This window comes from Cnephaeus nilssonii (genome assembly GCF_951640355.1).
Source record: "Cnephaeus nilssonii genome assembly, chromosome: 7".
Lineage (NCBI taxonomy): Eukaryota > Metazoa > Chordata > Mammalia > Chiroptera > Vespertilionidae > Cnephaeus > Cnephaeus nilssonii.
The window spans coordinates 66,590,165-66,607,604 of NC_137078.1; the positions used below are offsets into that span (position 1 = coordinate 66,590,165).

Below are 17,440 nucleotides of genomic sequence, written 5' to 3' on the forward strand. Positions count from 1 at the left end.
CAGAGGATGGGTAGAAACAAGAAGTGCAAAAACTGGACAGCTATAAAAATAAAAAAATTGCAGCGTGGAACAGAAAGGATAGGACAACAGGAGCAAAGAGAATGAAGGGCAGAGTGGTGAAGGGAGGCTGGAAAGATCAGCAGGCCATTCAGGCATGACCCCCGGTTCGGTCCCTTCCATACAGTGGGCAGAGGTTGTCCTGGGAGGCAGGAAGCCTGGTCCTGCCCTGCCTGCCACAGCTGTCATTGTTTATGGGACATGTGGGCCTGGGAAGACTCCTTTCCCCTCTGGGCCTCCATCTCCCATGTGGAGATACGGACGTTAGCCCAGACGATCCCCAGGGCCTGGGCAGCCTGGGCACTCCATAGCTTCATAGTCTCCTCCTTGGTGCCACAGGGCTGATGGGCTCTTCCTGACCTCTCTAGACATGGACAGCCTCGCCCACTCCTGAGAAAGGACCTTCTGGAAATGAGTGCTCTTTCATGACAGCCAGGCTGCTGCCTCTATCCCTCCCCGTGACAGACACTGTTCTCACTAAAGTCATCAGCGACCTCCACATGGCCAAATCCAGGCAACACTTCAGGCCTTTTTTTTTGCTTGACCTCTCAGAGGCATTGGGCTTGGTTAATCCCACATACATACTTGCTTTAGCCTCTGAACCACCACACTCTCCCAGTGTCCTCCCACCTCTCTCACTGCTGTGTCAGCCTCTCTCTGTCTGTCTCTGATCCTTTCATCATGCTGCTCCTCAGGCTTATGAGCATAGGTCCCGGGCCACCCACCACTGCCACCACCACGACCCGCTGACCTCCCTGCCCCAGAGCTCAGTCTCACCATCCCAGCTGCCTGGGGACCTCCTAGCCCTGGGCTATGGAGAAACACACAGCCTTCCAAACCCAAAGAACTTCCCTACAGGCCAGAGCATGATCCAAGCGCTGTTGTGCTTTTGCCCTCAAAGCTACAGTTGGAAACACCCAGGACAGGGTGGTCAAGATCCAAACCTGGCGGGATGAGATAAGCTCACCCAAAGGAGCTGTGGGCACCTTGAGTTCCCTTCTTGGCACGTTTATTTTCCTTAATACTAATCACCTTCCAACTTACCATATAATTAACACATTTGTGATGGGTGTGTGTGTGTGTGTGTGTGTGTGTGTGTGTGTGTGTGTTTACTGTCTCCTTGTTAGAATTTAAGCTACACAAGGGATCTTCGTTTTCTTCACTGCTGGATCCCCAGGACCTAGAACAATACCCAGCACATTGGAGGTGCTCAGTAAATATTTGTTAAATGAATGCAATAAAGGAGGATTGGTACTCCATTGGAAATGCCCGCCTGACCTACTAAAGATCCAACAGTCCACGTGTAGAGGCCTCCAATAACCCAGAGTCCCACCTCTGAATGCCATTCCCATCCCTAAGCCTCCATTCACTACCCCCAAAGCCTTGACCTCCTTCCCTGAGCCCCATGTGAGAGACCTGTACCCCTCAATCCTTAAGAGCCAGGCATTAGAGCTGTAGCCTCAACTGAGCCATCAGGAAACCTGGAAGCCTCCTTTGGTGAGACTTGAATCTGTCCTGAACCTATGATAAAAGCAACTGCCCACCCACAGGAGCTGAACCTGACACAGAGTGGAATATCCGTGGGGCCACCCTGGGTGGAAAGCGTGGGTGCACAATGCTGAGAAGCGGGAAAAGAATGGAAACCCTACTGAGGAAGCCTCAGGAAGAGGGGGATTCCCCCTCAGAGGACAGCTGAGTCCTGGAGGTCCCCATTTCAGGGGAGACAGGTTCATGCCACACCTTTCTTTTTAATGTCCCAACTCTCAGGCCTAGGGTGCAACATGCAAGCACAGAGTCCAGTCCCCTTTGTAAAACTTTTATTTAGAAATCTTCCCAATATATCCTTATATATACACACACATCATCACCACATGGGTTTTGTCGCTAGAGTCACACGCCCACAGTGTTGGCCTCTGGGCTGTACAAAGGTCAGGTACCTGGAGCGATTACTCCTCTTCTGCAGAAAAATGCAGAGACCAACGTAATTCATCAGTTCATCACGTACAGTACAACATTGACAGAAAGTGCTGGGCCCGCCCACAGGAACACTGCACTATGTACATGGGCAGGGGCAAGCCTTCAGCGGGGGCCACGTACCATTGGCATCACAAGTACGACCAGACCACCCCCAAAGGCCGAGATAGTTGTCGGCTGACTACAGATTCTGTGCCCTTGGTTTTGTTTTTGGGAAAAGATAAAGGTTGTACCATCTTGTCGTTTGCCACTACAAATAAAAGAATATACATTTTTCTTAAAAGATGGGAGTCCCCCATCATTTTTATTCTCGTGTTTTTAAACCTTCCCATGTTTTCCCTTTTGTACAGATATTATTCTTGGAATGTTGCCATTTCTTCATGGGTGAGGAGGAGGCAGGGGAGGGAGAGGGTTTGATGGGGTGAAGGGTTGGAAATGAAAATAAAATATGGATCTTCTCTAGTTCTTACAAAAACCTAAAGCCTTGTGCTTCCCTACCCAGGCCTGTGTGAGGTGGTTGCATTACATTTTACATATTCTACCCATGTTGCCATATCTCTTATCCATTCTCATTCCTGTACCTTGCCTTGGAATGAGCCAGAAATGAGGTCAATTATGAGAAATGAGAACAATCTAGATAACTCAGGCAAAAGTGGGTGAGAACCTACATTATCCCAAGCTGTGTAGTCAGGCAGCCTGGCCCATTGCTTAGGCCCTGAACTCAGGGTTGGAAACCCCACCTCAGGATTAAGGGCAACTGAGTTCTTTATGGTCTCAGAACGCTTCTACTTTCATGTCCATTCAGTCCTAGGAGCAGAGAGCCAGGGTACTGATGGGAAACTGACACTTAGAGATAACTTGTGAGAGAAAAGGGAGCCAGAAGCTTGAGTTCCTGACAGAATTGTGATCCATCTCCTAAAGCCCATCCACCCATCCGCACTGTGGCCCCAAGTCAAGTTCACCCACCGGGAAGCAAGCACAGCCTTAGGCAGGTATTCCATCTTTACAGATGGGATGCCTCACAGGAGCTTCCAAGTACTGGAAAGGAACCCATCCTAAAGTTCATTAAAATATGATTTGGGGCAGCTGACATGAGACAGACAGAGAGCTACAAGGGTTAACCACAGTGCTCCCAATCCTCACAACTTAAAAGGAAAAGGGGGGGAGCAGGGGTCATTCCCTGTCTGCATATGGCTGTGCCCAAGGCCCCATCACAGAGGGCGAAGCCTGAGCTGAAACCCAAAACGCGTCAAGATCTTCCACGTGGCCATGGACAGGGCCGGGCCATTGGATCATTCCCCTCTGACCTCAAAGGCTGTGCCTGGTGGGAGACGGCTAGGGTGACTTGAGGGTACAATGACAGGTATGAAGGGCTTGTGTGCAGTTGGTTCCATGGGCTTGAATGCGGGTCACAGGCAGGCCTAGCCTTAAGAAAACCACACCCCGACACTTGGATTGACACAGGAGATCAACAAGGGGCAGTGGTCCACTCTACAAAAGGATTCTTCACTTACAAAAGGACTTGTAGTAGTATTTCTTTAAAAGATTAAGTATAAGGATTTGATTTACAAAAATGTCATGTACAACTTTTGGAGGGGGGCACTCCTATTGCATTAAGCTAGCCTCCTATTCACAACCATGATGACTGAAAGCTACACGGTTGAAGGGTGTTTTAAGATTCTGCTCAGTGAATATGCATCCGTTCGGGTCTCAGCTGGGGCCTGGTCTCTGATTGCATTCCCCATGTCCTAGAAGTGGAGCTGGATCCTGGGTCATATCTACCTAAAGATCCCACCAACAACTGAAGTAAAAAAAAAAAAATCCCAAGTGCCAGGAAAAAATCCCAAATGCCAGGAATTCCTAGGACAGAGTGTGTGCTCAGTTCCACTCAAAACACCGACCAGACCATTAGCTAACAGACATCCGGCAGCGGGGCGGGACCTCTGAGCATCTTGGAGAATGCACGGATGGGGCTCCCATCTCCTCCCAGCACCAACGCATGCCCATCCATCAGCACACTGGCATCTGCTCACCGCTGGAACAGTGACGAGTAGCTCTGAGACACTACCAGAATTTGAAGTCCACGAGCCCCAAATAGCGTTTGCTCAATTCCCTCTAATCATTTTTTCCTTTCTCTGCCTTCACCCAAAGCCCAAAGGACATGCTCACAGCTGCAGACTCAGTCCCCCAGTTACAAGGATTAGGAAGGCAAATGTCAGTGGGGAGAAAGCAAAGCTTCGGTCCCCTGGCTTTTCTGCCCCTCTGGCCCAGCTAACCGGGAGCAGGTGGTCCACCAGCCGTCTTCTTCAACCAGGCCCTGAAGAAGGCACCTTGAGGCTTGACTCCGCAGCACTTGGCAAGCTGAATGGACCAACATGGGCCTGGGTGAAGATGGAGCTCAAGAAATGGGCAGCTATTGGGTACCTATATATTTGGGTAGAGTGGCTACCAAAGCCACCCCAGCCTGCTTGGGAGGGGCTAAAGGCAAGGCAGAGATTGCTGAACGCCTCAGGTGAGAGCTGACAACCCCAGGTCTCCGCAAAGACAGGGCTCCCAAGCTCCAGGCCAAAAGCAGCGCCACTCAAGCCTCTTACATGAGAAGTCTTAGGGATTTGGGGAAGGGGCAAGACCGTGCCGTCTTCATAAAAAGTACCTACCACTTTGCTCCATTTTCTGTTCTCCTACTGAGGCAGGAAGTGAAAAGCCAGCCCCAGGGCAGTTTGGGCTTCCCAAAGTTCAGACATCAAGGAAAGTTCAAGTCCATTGCCCTACTTCAGAGCTGCCCAGTCCTTGCCCACCTGTCTTGAAGCCCACCGTCCCAGCGGCCTGAGGGCACCCTCCTGGCTGGCCCAGGATGGTCCCAGACCCATCACCGAGGGCCCGCTCCATCAGTGGCAGGCAGCATGGCAGGATGGAGGCTGCGGGCTGTGTGCTTGGGCGCAGGCTCTTCTGTGTAGCTGTCCGGGCTGGCTGCCCCATCCAGGGAGCTGCCACAGCTGGAGTTGGGGGACAGCACATCCTGCAGGAGATCGTCTGGAGGTGCACCACCGCCTCCCCCACCACCTCCTCCGCCAGCCCCCACCATGGGGTCCTTGCCAGGCTTGGCCCTCTGGGTGCCCTCCTCTTCCTGGTCATTGAGCAGCTTGGCCAGGAAGTTGATGTACTTCATGGCCAGGCGGAGAATCTCATTCTTACTGAGCTTCTTGTCTGGGGGGTGTGTGGGGATCAGCTTGCGGAGCTCAGCAAAGGCCCCATTCACATTCTGCTGCCGCCATCGCTCCCGGCTGTTGGTGAAGATGCGCCTTACGACTTTGGTATGGGGACCTGGAGGGCAAGGGGACAGGGTTAGGAGAATGGGTTGGAAATCTACCAAGGATCTTCTCCTATGGGGAAGGAGAAAAACCATTCATTGGGAAACCTACAATGCCTTCTTTCCTTTTACTTAGAAAACTCTTACTCATCCTTCAAAACCCAGTTCACCTCCATCCCTCCAGAGAGATCTAACCAACCACCACAGCCTTACAATCCCTGGATCTTCATTACTCTTGATCATTGCAGTATGCTTCCATGCTTATCTCTCTGTACTGTGAGATATTGAGGACAAGGACCACGTATTCATTCATTTACTTGAACCAAGAGGCCATATTGCACTAAGTTACAAAGACAAACTCTGGAGCCAGACTTTCTGGGTTCAATTCCTGACTATTACTCACTAGATAGTGACTCTGAGAAAGTTATTTAAACTCTCTACCTTAGCTTCATCATCTGTAAAATGGAGATAATACCAATCACCCAAGAATAAAATTATCACATGGATCTAACAACTAACACAGGCAAAGTACTTAAGACAATAGCTGCCTCCGATTAAACATTTGTTCAATACATGTTCACTGTTATTATCTGTGCATCAGTTATTTCCTAACAACCAGGCAGTAGGCCTGGCACTACGGAATAATGCTGAACAACACAGACAGTGACTGCCCTCCTGGAGCTTACCTTTCAATGGGGCTGACAGATGGTGAACAAGCAGCAAACAGATAAACAGACAGGAGGCTGAATGTAAATAAAAGATGGAAAGGAGCTACTGTGCTGAGCTGAGTTGGTTGGGGGCAGCCTTTTGGAGGAGGTGACATCGATAAGATGAGAACTTAAGGCTGAAGAAGAGCCAGCCAGGCATGGGAAGAGAGAATGGCATGTGGAAAGGCCCTGAGCTGAAAAATGGCCAAAGTGGGTAAGATCTGAGTAGGCTAAGTCCAGTTCCTAGGGCCCTGTAGTAAGGTGTGGGGATTTCTATTGTAAAGGTGATAGAAAGCACAGAGTAAGGGTTTAGTAAATGTCTGCTGACTGATCATGCTGGCAGGTAGGGAAATGGAGGAGAGAGCAGAGAACAGAAGGAAAAGGACTTACCCTGTAGGCTCTCTCCGCCCTGAAAGGAGTGGAGGGACAGCCATGCACAGGCTCAGCCTGAGGCTCTAGGCAGGCAGATGGGGGCTGCCTCAGTCTCTCCATGTCTACAATGCACTGACTATATGCACTGATCAATATTCACTGCGTTCGTGTACTAAGACTTGCAGAGCAGTGTCAGACACCAGCAAGCATGTATCTAGCATCTATGGTATGCAAAGCACTGTGCTATGTCCAAGCCTGACCTGGGATTTCCAAAGCCAGGGAAGACAGAGGTGGGCCCTGCCAGTGCTCCTGAGCTCCTGGGCTGTGCCTGCTTCCTCCCTAACACAGAGCTGGGCTCCCAGCAGTCCTCAGGAAGCTCTGCACACTGGAGGAACTGCCAGTACTGGCCTATTGGTTCGTTCTCTTCCTATGATCCTTGGAACCAGACCTCAGAATGTGGAAACTTGGGTAGGGGAGAAGAAGAAAGGAAAAGTCAAGACATCACCTAAGACCTACTCCTCATTTCAAGCTAAAGAGACTGGGGCCAGGACAGAGGAGAACTCACCTCCAAGGTCAGTCTATGACCCAGCTTGTCCATGCCAACACTTTCTGCTTGATCATCTCTCTCCTACACGTGTGTGTGTGTGTGTGTGTGTGTGTGTGTGTGTGTGTACGCATGCACACATGTAGGAGAGAGATGATCAAGCAGAAAGTGTTGGCATGGACACACACACACGTTTTCCCAGGGAGGGTCACTCATTCTCTGCCACAGAGCCTCTGAAGCTGTCTTTCCAAATCCCAACAGGCCCCAGCCCAGCTGGCTCTGCCAAAGGCCAGACCCAGGCTGGGAAGAACACAGCACACCTGCTGGGCAGTCCTACCCTAGGTGCCTCAGAGGAAATAACTTGCTGTTCTCAGCCTCCAGGCCAGGTGGAGAGGAAGCCCTCAGCTGTGGCACAGGGAGAACCAGCCCCTGCTCCATGACTAATGCTGGCTGATGCTGAGGGAGCTCCTAGGTGTGTGGGGGAGGTGGGTACCTTACTGGGGCTGACAGATGGTGAACAAGCAGCAAACAGATCAACAGACAGGACGCTGAATGTAAATAAAAGATGGAAAGATGGAGCTAGACAGGCCCCAGAAGGAGCACCTACCCCGAGCAGACCCCAAAAACACTTTACCCCATTGTGTACTTTCAATAATGTGAGGAAGCTATTATTCTCCCCACTTTACAAATGAGGAAACTGAGAACCAGAGAAGTTCAGCAACAGGAACCACATCAAATCCTGACTTTAGACCTTGTATTAATTCCACTACTATGTACCCTTTTTGGTTAAATTTCTGATTTCAAAGTCCATGGAGTTATCCTGCACCCTCACCACCCTCCCCTTCACCCTCATTTCTGTCTATCCTTCCAAGAGAACTGCCCACCTCTTCGCACCTTCCTCTTTCCTCAGTGTGTCCATCCTGTATGCCCTCTTTCTCTCTCTGGCCGGTCACTGAATAGGTGCTTAGTAAATATTGGTAACATTATGGGTAATGGCTTCCCTAACCCTCCTGCACTCCCCCAAACCCTTGCCCCCTTTCCATCTCCTTCTTCTCCCCTGTGCCTAATTTCCCATGCTTCTGCCCTTTGTAGAAAATGCCACTTTCCTGGGGAACTTCAGGCCTGGTCCATCCTACTTCCTGTTTGGCATACCTACCATCCCTCTCTAACCTAGCAGCACTGACACCCCATGACTCTTCCCTCTTGGCCCTATAACCCTGTGCCCCAGGCTGGTCGGGTCTTTTGAGGTCTGTTCCTTGTCCAGACTCTAGCCTCTCTCCTCTCCAGAAGACCACAATGGGCTCCCCTCCAGAAGCTCCTGCTCAAAACCCATCCCTCCCACCTGCCCCTTGTGTGAATCTCAGCCTGGCTCCCAGGCCTCAGGTGCCCTTCCTTCAGGAGCCCAGGCTCCAGCCTGGCTGAGCACGGGGAGCTCCAGTGATTTCCTCCACATCCCTGGGCTCTAAAAAGCCTGCTCTCCTGCCCCCTGGGGATGGGCCCCATCTGCACATCAAAGTCAACCTTGAGAAGAGGGAAGGAGTCTCCCAAATTTCCCACTCATTTAACCCCTTTCCCCAAGTTCAGAGCCAAAGATTACTCAGGCAGTGTATAACAGCAAGGCTATGGCCCTTCTGAGGAAGCAAGGGGCAGTGTAGAATCCATAATGTCAGGAAGGGAACTCCAGGTCTCAGCCCTGAGTGTGGAACAAGGGACAAGAGGGCCCCACAATGTAGGGACTTGGAAGGAGACCCCTGAAGTGCAATTCCAGGCTAGGAGCAAACTCCAGACTCTAATCCCTGAGGTTGGTGCTTAGTGTGGGAGCGCCTTGTGTTTCTGCCCTCCCCCAGGATCCTTGCTGAGTGTAGGAATGGAGCTAGAGTGGGGACTGCAACTGACCCTCAGAGGCTTGGACTAAATGTCACAACATGTCTTCACTCCCACGTCCTCTCTTCTCTAATCCCAGCTCAGTTGCAAGGCAACTTCCAGCTGTTTGGGGTCCCATGGCAACCTCCCCATCCATGTGAGACACCGAGGAGTAATCCCCATGATCCCTCCTTCTGGAGGCTCTAACCAGCAAGAGGGGCAAATAACAAAGGTGGGGCAGAAACTCACCGTCAGTAATCTCCATCTCATAAGGGGAGGGTCTCCTCTTCACTCGGTTGTTGGCGGCAAACATAGGGAAGGCATCTGGCTCCCCAAAGAACCCGCTGTGGGAAGGAGCAGGCAGATCACAAGATCACATGTAGGGTGGAGGTGAGACAGAGGCTCCTTAGCAATCCCCCTGCATGTCCTTGAGCCCCTCACCCCTGGAAATACAAGAGCAACCCTGGTCCCTTCACACCTGACTTGGGGATAGAAGGAGCATGAAACACACACACACACACACACACCAGAGGTGAACATATGGAACAAACACAAAAATGAACACACACAAACCCCACAGAGAGACACACTTCCCTCCCCAAAATCAAGCCACACAATCCACAGACAACCTGCACTTTCAAACAGGTGCTCACACAGGCAGACATGGCCTTCACACTGGTGGTGTGCAACTCCAGCACCATAAAAGGGCACACTGTTCCCTCCCTCCAACCTCCCCCCACCTTCACCCTGGCCCCATGGAGCCTGTGGAGTGGCAACAGACAGGAAACCCTGACTCACCCCCCCGCCCCCCATCACCCACTTCGGGCTCTCTATAGCTTCTCTCTGGAGTCTCCTGCAGACTCACTGACTGATCCACACTGTGTATCCCTGCATCATCTGCCTATCCCGACCCCTACCCTGCCTCCCTTTCTCCACCTTCTCAGTGGCCTCAGCAGAGAAATGGACTCCCTCACAACAAGGGGTAGAAAGCTTGGGGCCAGAGACCACAGCTAGGGGCAGAGGGGCTGGGGAGAGGAGGAAGGGATCCACTCCCCACACTGTTGAAAGTATTACATATGTCCCCCCTGTTCCCCCCCCCCATTGACCTCTTCTAGCCCCCTTCCCCCCCCCCCCCCCCCCCCCCCGCCCACAGGCCTTCACCACCTGTGTCCGGACCCTAGAGCAGAGATTCAGATGCAGAGGAGGGAGCCCACTCCCAAACACCCTCAGATCCTGTCCCCAGAAGGCTGCAGCTTCCAGAAGAATTTCACAGTGGAGCACATTCAGACACACTCTTGCCTGGTACTCACGTTCACGGGACTCCCTCCTGCCATCCCCTACCTCCCAACCACACAGCACACCGCACTTCTGCTCCTCTGCTCACACCCAGCCACATGCCTGCACTCTCCCTCCTCGTCTTACCCACACCCAGGCGCTCCGCAGTCACAAGGCACCCCCACATCTGTACACACGCGCTTCCACAGAAGCTCACAGCGGGCTCATGTCTCACTCGCACACGGGGCTTCCAGGCTTTGACGCCCATGAGTTTAAAACACCCCCTCTCCTCTTGCGCTCCAGCCAAGCATCCCCGAAGTGCACCCGGGGAGCCCCGGGGCCGGAGCGCCTACCCGCTGCCCACTCCCCGCGCCCTCCCGCCGGCACTGACCTGCCGAGCGAGGCGAGAGGCTGGCTGAGGCTGTAGAGCAGCGTGCGGCCGGGGGCGGCGGGGGCCGCCAGCGCGGGCGGGCTCAGCTGCACCATGCGGCCGTCGCCGGGCAGCTCCGCCGGGGCCGGAGCCGGTGCGGGCGCAGGGGCGGGCCCGGGAGGTCTGCACAGCTCGGTGGTCGGCACCCGATGGCGCGCTTCGGCCGCTGCCGCGTCGCGGCCCTTTAAGTCCCGCGCGGCACCGCCCCCGCCGGTGGGGCCGCCCCCCGGGCCGCCGCGCGCGCCCAGCTCGATCACGGGGGTCTCGGCCGAGGCAGCGCGGTTCGTCTCCTTGGCGACGCCGTTCAGCAGGACCAGGTGCGGGGGGGCCATGCGGGCCTCGGCCGCCTCCCGTCCCTCTTGTGGAGGGTCACTGCGTGCCGCCTCGCTCGGCGGCCGCTCCGTCATCCTGCAGGCGGACGGACAGACACGCGTGGGATGCGGTGAGGGAGTGAAGGCAGAAAAAGAAACTCACGCACCGAGTGAGAAAAGGCGACAGACTTAGAGCCACGTGGACACACACTGGCCCTCGGGGCCTAACGCCCTGGCGGGCCTGGGGAGGGAGGAAAGGGGGGGCGGTGTCTGTGGTTTGGGAGAAGGGGGGAAGGTGCCTGGGAAACAGAGACTGAGGGCCAGAAGGACGGAGGTGGAGAAAGACAACAGAGACTTTGGAAGAAAAGGCATACAGTCAGCGAAGGAAAAACAGACGGGGAGAAAGGAGGAAGGAAATGTAGAAAGAGGCGAGAGAGAAATATCACCCCGTCCCCTTCTCGGGCCGCAAGGGAAGAGGAGGGAACAAATCCCCGACCCAGTTCCTCCCGCCCCCCCCCCCCCCCCCTCTTTGGTTTTGGCGGGGAATCTGTCCCGCGGAGTTGGGGGTTCTTTAAGAACCTCTCAGCAATACCGCCTCCAGCCTACGGCCACACACGGACCTAGAAACGTGGTGGGGTGCAAGTAGGGAGTTTAGGGAATGGAGGCTGCAGAGCGTGGGGTCCACTCTGCTGGAGCTGCCAGAGAATTTTCCCGGGGAACCAGCACCCCATTTCAGCATATATTCACCCCCCGCAGGGGTGTCTTCTGTGCAGCTGCTGGAAACCCCAGGCTCCCTTTACTCCCCCCAGGACTGGAGGTGAGACGTCAGGGAGGCATGAAGATGATCCTGGTCTCCCTCCCTGCACACTCCTCCCTCTTCTGCTCAGCAGGACTCGGGAGTGAGGTCGGGTCTGGAAGGGAGGCCTGGCTGAGGCAGTACGGAGCCCACGCAGTCAAAGGGCGCCCCGAGGCTATGGGTGTGGGCTCCCATCCACACCTGGAAAGAGGTGCCCTAAAAGCCCTTGAACTCTTCCAGCCCTCCCCCACCCCCTTTGGCCTTAGTGTTGTCCTCTAGGAAATGCCTCCTTATGCATTGAAAAGCACTACACAATGGCTCAAGTAAACATTATTATTGACTTGGAGACTGGGCCGTCCAGGGGACCACTGCCTTGCCCAAAGCCACGCCGACGTGCCACAGGGCAGGACCAGACCTCTGATTTCACTGTGCCTACACTATCCTCCACACACGCCCTCTCCGTACACCCCGGGAGCCTAGGCCATGCCCCTCCTCCACAACCAAACTCCGGGATCATCAGAGGCTCCACGCCCCGCACAGCACTCCTGCAGCTTCTTCCCGCACCCTGCGTTGATGCCAGTGGAGCCAGGCCCCATTAAGAACTAAAACCAAAAAAAAAATCCATGAGACTCTGGGCCCAGAGGTTGGGGATGCCTTTAAGTTGTTTTATTTTAAAATATATAAATAAAAATATAATCAACTCGACAGGCTTCATAAGATGTTCAACGTGAGATTTTTGTTCTCAGAATTATATAATTGGGGTATTTTATAGCAGAAAATAAATACCCCAAACTCCAATTCAGCCCCAAGCAGAGTCCATCTAATCATTCACGGCAGCTATTGAGCTTCCATTTTGCCACTGCAGTGCTCAAGACCGGAGTGGATCTGGGCACAATCCTCCCACCCTAGAGGAGACACAGGACTTTTTGAAACCTCCTCCGAAGCTCGGCTCAATTGCCACCACACACACACACACACACACACACACACACACACACACACCAGTGGAGAGTCGCCATTCAGATTGCACTCCTTCCCTGGGTCTGCCAGCCCTGAAGCCCGGCCCAGAAACAACAAATTTCCCTGAGACAAGCTGCAAAAGCAATGGGTCCGCAAGGCTTCACTGGAAGCGAGTTTACGATCATGGTGGAAACAATAGATCTGTATCCACAGAATGGAACCGCCAACACACTGGCCATTAAAAATGTACCCACGGTATACCTGTAGGTCCTCCTGGCTCCCCTGCAGCAGTGAAATGCACCAGAAATTACCATTCCGTGACAAAACACACAAGCCCCAAGGTGCCGGCTCCCTACCTTACTGTCCCAATGCGTGATGCGCCCAGTGACACGTGCTTCAGCCCCAGTTTCTGACCCAGTGACAAATGATGTGCAGTGCAACCGCAGGACTGAGCTCAAGCTCTCCTTATGACACATTTATACCCTCTGATTAATTCCAGGCTCCCCCGCTCAGCCTAGGAGCGAATCCCAGAGGAGCAAGGGGAGTACATATTCCAGATGAGTTGACCCTGCCCCAAATGCCCTCTCCAGATGCCTGGAAATATCTGTATCTCCCAGGTTCCCTGTGGGAAACCTACGATTGGTCCCCAGGGTCTGTGGGGGACCACTCCCCGCCCCTCCCGGATCTCTGGGAAAATCCATGGGGCACTTCTGCAACTGGTATCGTCCAGGCCAGGGGTCTGTGCTCCAGAAGGTGCCACAGGAGGCCTCACAAGCAACTTGGGTTGTCGGTTTTCAGCTACTAAACCCCATCACTTGGCTTCGTTTGAGATTACTAAAGAGAAAGCCCGAGTGATTTTTGTTTATTCGTTTTTATTTGGGGGAGATGAAGGAAGGGGGAGAAGGTTTCAAACTGAATGGCACTAGCGAATTCAACCATTACAATGCATCCGTCTTTGTGCAGCCAAGACCCAGCTAGCAGCACCCAACACCAGGTTTTCATCTCCAGCTGCCAACCGCCTTAAGGGGTCCTTGCACCTGAACAAGTCAGGGGCTCTGGGGCGCTCCTGGGTTTGGGTGTGGGAGGTGGAGGGGAGGCACCGAGAATTTCTTCTGTGAAAACAGCCTCTGCGGCGTCCGAGGCCACCGCCTGAGACCTGGCTTCCAGTCCTCACAGTGCACCCACACCCGCTTGACCCCCTGGGGGAGCCCCAAGCTTGCGGGAGAACCGACAGCATCAGTAAATAGAACCGCTCTCCCCCTGCTGCTAGGTGGGTGGAGGGGAGTCCAGCGCGCCCCACCCTAGGCGTTAAGCCCGGGTCAGGGCCCACCGAGCTGGGACCGCGCTCGCCAGGCCGGCTGCGGCCTTCTTCCTGCCGCCGGATCTGCGGGCGCAGGCAGCCCGCGCACCCGGATATAGGGATACAGTCGCCCCAAAGTTAGGAGCCTGGGGAACGTCCACAGAACCGATGGTAGCAGCCCGGGGGACTAAGGTTCTGGTTTTACTAGTGGTAAAAACAAACAAAAACTAACTGTTTTTGCTGAGGGTCGAACAAGGAAGGGCCTTCTGGAAGCCTCAGAGGCCCAGAGGCCAGCCCGAGGCGGACGGACGCAGATCCCGGATTCCCAACGCTGGGCTCGTCCCCCCCTTCTCCCTCCCTCTGAGACTGGACCGTCCTCCCTCCTGAGCTCCCCCACCCAGGCCGGAACCCAAGGCCTTCCTGGTCACCATTTCCACAGATAGCGTCCCCCCAAAACTCACCTGGGGCATATTTAGGGAGACCGGCCCCTCTGAATAGGCTCTCCACTCCTCCGTGGGAGAGGGACGGGAGCCCAGGTCCGGGTCGCGGGCGGGGGTCTTTGCTTCCCCCAGTCTCGCCGGGAGACCAGCAGTTAGGCCGCGGTGTGGTGCCGGGCGGTCTGCCGCGCCCAAATCGAGTTTCCAGGAAAGATGGGGGTGGAGAGAAAGAGGGAGGGCGAGAGGGAGGGCGAGAGAGAAATGGGGGTCAATGGCTGGGAATTACCTCACGTCCTCGCCAGCCCAGGGAATCGCGAGCTGCTTTCCGCCCCCCATCTGCAGGTGCTTGAAGCCTCCCCCACCCCATAAAAAAGAGCCTGCACCTGACCAATCAGGGATAACTATTGAGCCCAACCACAACAACAGCCCCGCCGCAGTCCGCCCCAGCATTTCGGACCCTCCAGCCTGGACGTCTGGTTCAGCGTGACCCAGTGTGTGTGCTAAGCACTGGCGCGTCTACGCGGTTGGCTCGGGGACCGGGTCAGGCGGGAGCTGCAGCCGCCTGCAGCAGCTTGGCCTGGGTGTGTGTGTTGGGGGGTGGAGGGTGGGGGCGCATGTGTATTGGAAAATGGGGATCCAGTTTTCAGACCGGGTCCATGGGGCAGAACCTCTGAGCCCCATTCTCTCCATGACCCCCACCTGCCTACCTCCAGCCCAAAACGAAACCAGAACCCATTTCAAAGACTTTTCCTGCCTGAATGGAGTTGGAACCGCGGGCACCCAAGAGGAATGGGGAGTGGCGGGTATTTGTTCTATCCAGGACCCTTTTCTTCCTGTTGATTAAGAAATAAGGAAGGAAGAAATAAAATAAATCAAGAAAGAAAAAAATCAAGGAAGAAAGAAAGAACCCAAGAAAGAAATCAAGGAATAAATAAAGAAATAAATAAAGGAAGAAAGAAGGGGGGGAAGAGAAAAGAAGAGAGAAAATGGAGACAGAAAGAGACTATTTTGGGCGGTGAGCGCCAGGTGCATTATGCAGATGATGCTTTATTGTGACACTTGAAACCTATATGGTTTTATGAACCAATGTCACCCCAATAAATTTAATTTTTTTAAAAAATAAAGGAAATAAACGCCACCTCCCCGCAATCATCCCTACACAACGAATTTCGATTTTTCTGCATTCAGACCCCAAGAGAAGGGAAGAATTCTAATAATGCCTCGCAGCAATAAACAAGAAGGGAAGGAGGGTAAAAAACAAACCCATTGCTGCTTCCCAGCGTGTAGCAGTAGCCAGATTTAGTTTGCTCCCCCCAAAAGGGCTTTGTTTAATTTATTCTGCCTAAATCATCCAGTTTATGAGCACCCATGGAAGTTTCGGATTAATTGCAAAGGCCTCCATTTTTCTGCCCCGACTTTTGGTGGAAATATAAGAGCAATTCTTCCCTGCGGTTTCAATCCAACGTGGGAGATTCTCTTTCTCCTCTTCTAATGCACATGGGGGAGGGGGAGGCCGAGGGGAATGCACTCATTCCCGGGTCTTAGGGCGAGGTTGATTTTTGCTGTAGGACCGAGCCTCTGTGTTTGTCCCTCTCCGTTTTCTCTCCCTACCCTAAACCCAGCAGCTTAAAAGGCCAGAAGGCTGCTGGGGGGAGCCGCGCGGCTTTGTTACAGATCCAAAGAAGCTAAAAGGAAAAAGCCGCTTCGCTCCTGAACGATTGTTTTAATTAAAATAAGATGGTGATGATGGCGTTAGAAACCACAATAACTGGCGAAACAAAACCATTTCTTCCGGAGCTAAGGCAGCACCGACTCCGTCCCTCGGAGCCCAGACCCGGACACGGATGCGACGGGCACCGACCCACGCGGGAATGTCGCTCACCAGGGAAGGGATGGGAAATGTTCCTTGGAGATGATCCCGAGGGTCCCCACCCGAGGCGCCAGGCCTGGGGAATGTGCCCATTGCCTCTCCCGGCCTCTCGCGTAGAGTCCAGCAGCCATGACCGGAGAAACTGACCAGAAATGGACAAAGGCGGAATGCGAGTGCGGCTGGAACCCAAGCCCAGGGCTCCCGGCTGAAAGAGACTCCCACTCCTCAGCAAATCCCTGAACCACCAGGGCACCGGCGGGCCTCCGGACAGAGCAGCCACCGCTCGGAGCTCCGTCTGCCCATCAAAGCCATCAGTGGCTTCCTTCCGAATACATCATTTGGAATAAAATGTGACATCCCTCCCCGCGCCCCCATGCCACCTCCTCAACTTGGCGCCTCCATCTCTCGCTCGCCTTTCCCGCTACCTGCCAGCGACGTGCAAACGCACTCCTAAAGGACACAAGCACACAGCACACAATCCAGGGGACAGGACCACACACGGTCCAGCCCGGGAGAAGGGAGGCAGCGTAAACAAACTCCTCTCTGCCCCACAAACCGACGTGGTCAGGACAGCACATTGTCCAACATGACACAACGAAATCAGTCCAACGCAATCGCCCATGGACACACAACCCCACCGAGTCGAGGTCACCCATGCCGAACACAACAACGAAACCATCCAGACACAATCGCAAAGGCCACACAACCCACACACAGAACCAGACTCAAATTGAGAAGGCAAACGAACGATCACATACAACGTGAAGGACGACCGCGAAGAATCCGAATCCACACACCCAAACAGCGCAGGCACCATCCCACTCGGACCCCACAACCGATCGCCAAGAAGACCGCGCTTGGAAGAAGTCCACACTGCCCACCGCTCACACCCGCACTCTCACAACCCCACTGCATGCACACAACCACGAAGAAGAAATGGAAACCAACCACCGCCTCGCGCATTTCTGTATATTGCGTAAGGAGAAAAGGGAAGGAAGGAAGAGAGTCTCCAAGGCGGGAGGGGCGGCGGCGGCAAGCGCGACGGCGTCCGTGGAAAATGCCCCCCCCCCCCCTCGAAAGAAACAGAGGGACAAGGAGCGGAGAGCTGTTCTGCGAGTGGGGGGGGAAAGAGGGAGGAAATTGCTGGGGAATTCCTGGGGAGGCTGCAGGTTGCTGTCCCCTAGAAAAAGGCTAGAATGCTCACGTTTTGCAGCTACGGGGGGACGTGTGTGGC

At 54.0% G+C, this 17,440-nt stretch overlaps 1 protein-coding gene across 7 annotated transcripts; it reads right to left on the reverse strand.

Moving 5' to 3' along the window:
- Positions 1 to 1,864: 1,864 nt before the first annotated feature.
- Positions 1,865 to 17,127, reverse strand: TAL1 (TAL bHLH transcription factor 1, erythroid differentiation factor). Of its 7 annotated transcripts, none has more exons than XM_079777135.1 (5): positions 16,965 to 17,127; positions 14,361 to 14,518; positions 10,494 to 10,940; positions 9,077 to 9,171; positions 1,865 to 5,355 (listed from the first exon to the last, which is right to left on the reverse strand). In XM_079777135.1, exons 3-5 carry the CDS (start codon positions 10,937 to 10,939, stop codon positions 4,901 to 4,903), a joined length of 996 nt encoding a protein of 331 aa, XP_079633261.1. In that variant the 5' UTR covers position 10,940; positions 14,361 to 14,518; positions 16,965 to 17,127; the 3' UTR covers positions 1,865 to 4,900. The 7 variants fall into 7 exon arrangements, with proteins under 7 accessions (XP_079633261.1, XP_079633259.1, XP_079633258.1 ...); XM_079777133.1 differs by having other exon boundaries at positions 14,361 to 16,348; XM_079777132.1 differs by having other exon boundaries at positions 16,219 to 17,127.
- Between the last annotated feature and the right edge of the window lie 313 nt (positions 17,128 to 17,440).

Excerpts from the sequence above, each read along its gene's own strand:
- TAL1 (XM_079777135.1), bottom strand. The coding sequence starts at position 10,939 with ATGACGGAGCGGCCGCCGAGCGAGGCGGCACGCAGTGACCCTCCACAA. Across the intron at positions 9,172-10,493 it reads CCTCTCGCCTCGCTCGGCAG|CGGGTTCTTTGGGGAGCCAG; the intron begins GTCAGTGCCGGC and ends TCCTTCCCACAG. Across the intron at positions 5,356-9,076 it reads TGAGATGGAGATTACTGACG|GTCCCCATACCAAAGTCGTA; the intron begins GTGAGTTTCTGC and ends CTTGCCCTCCAG.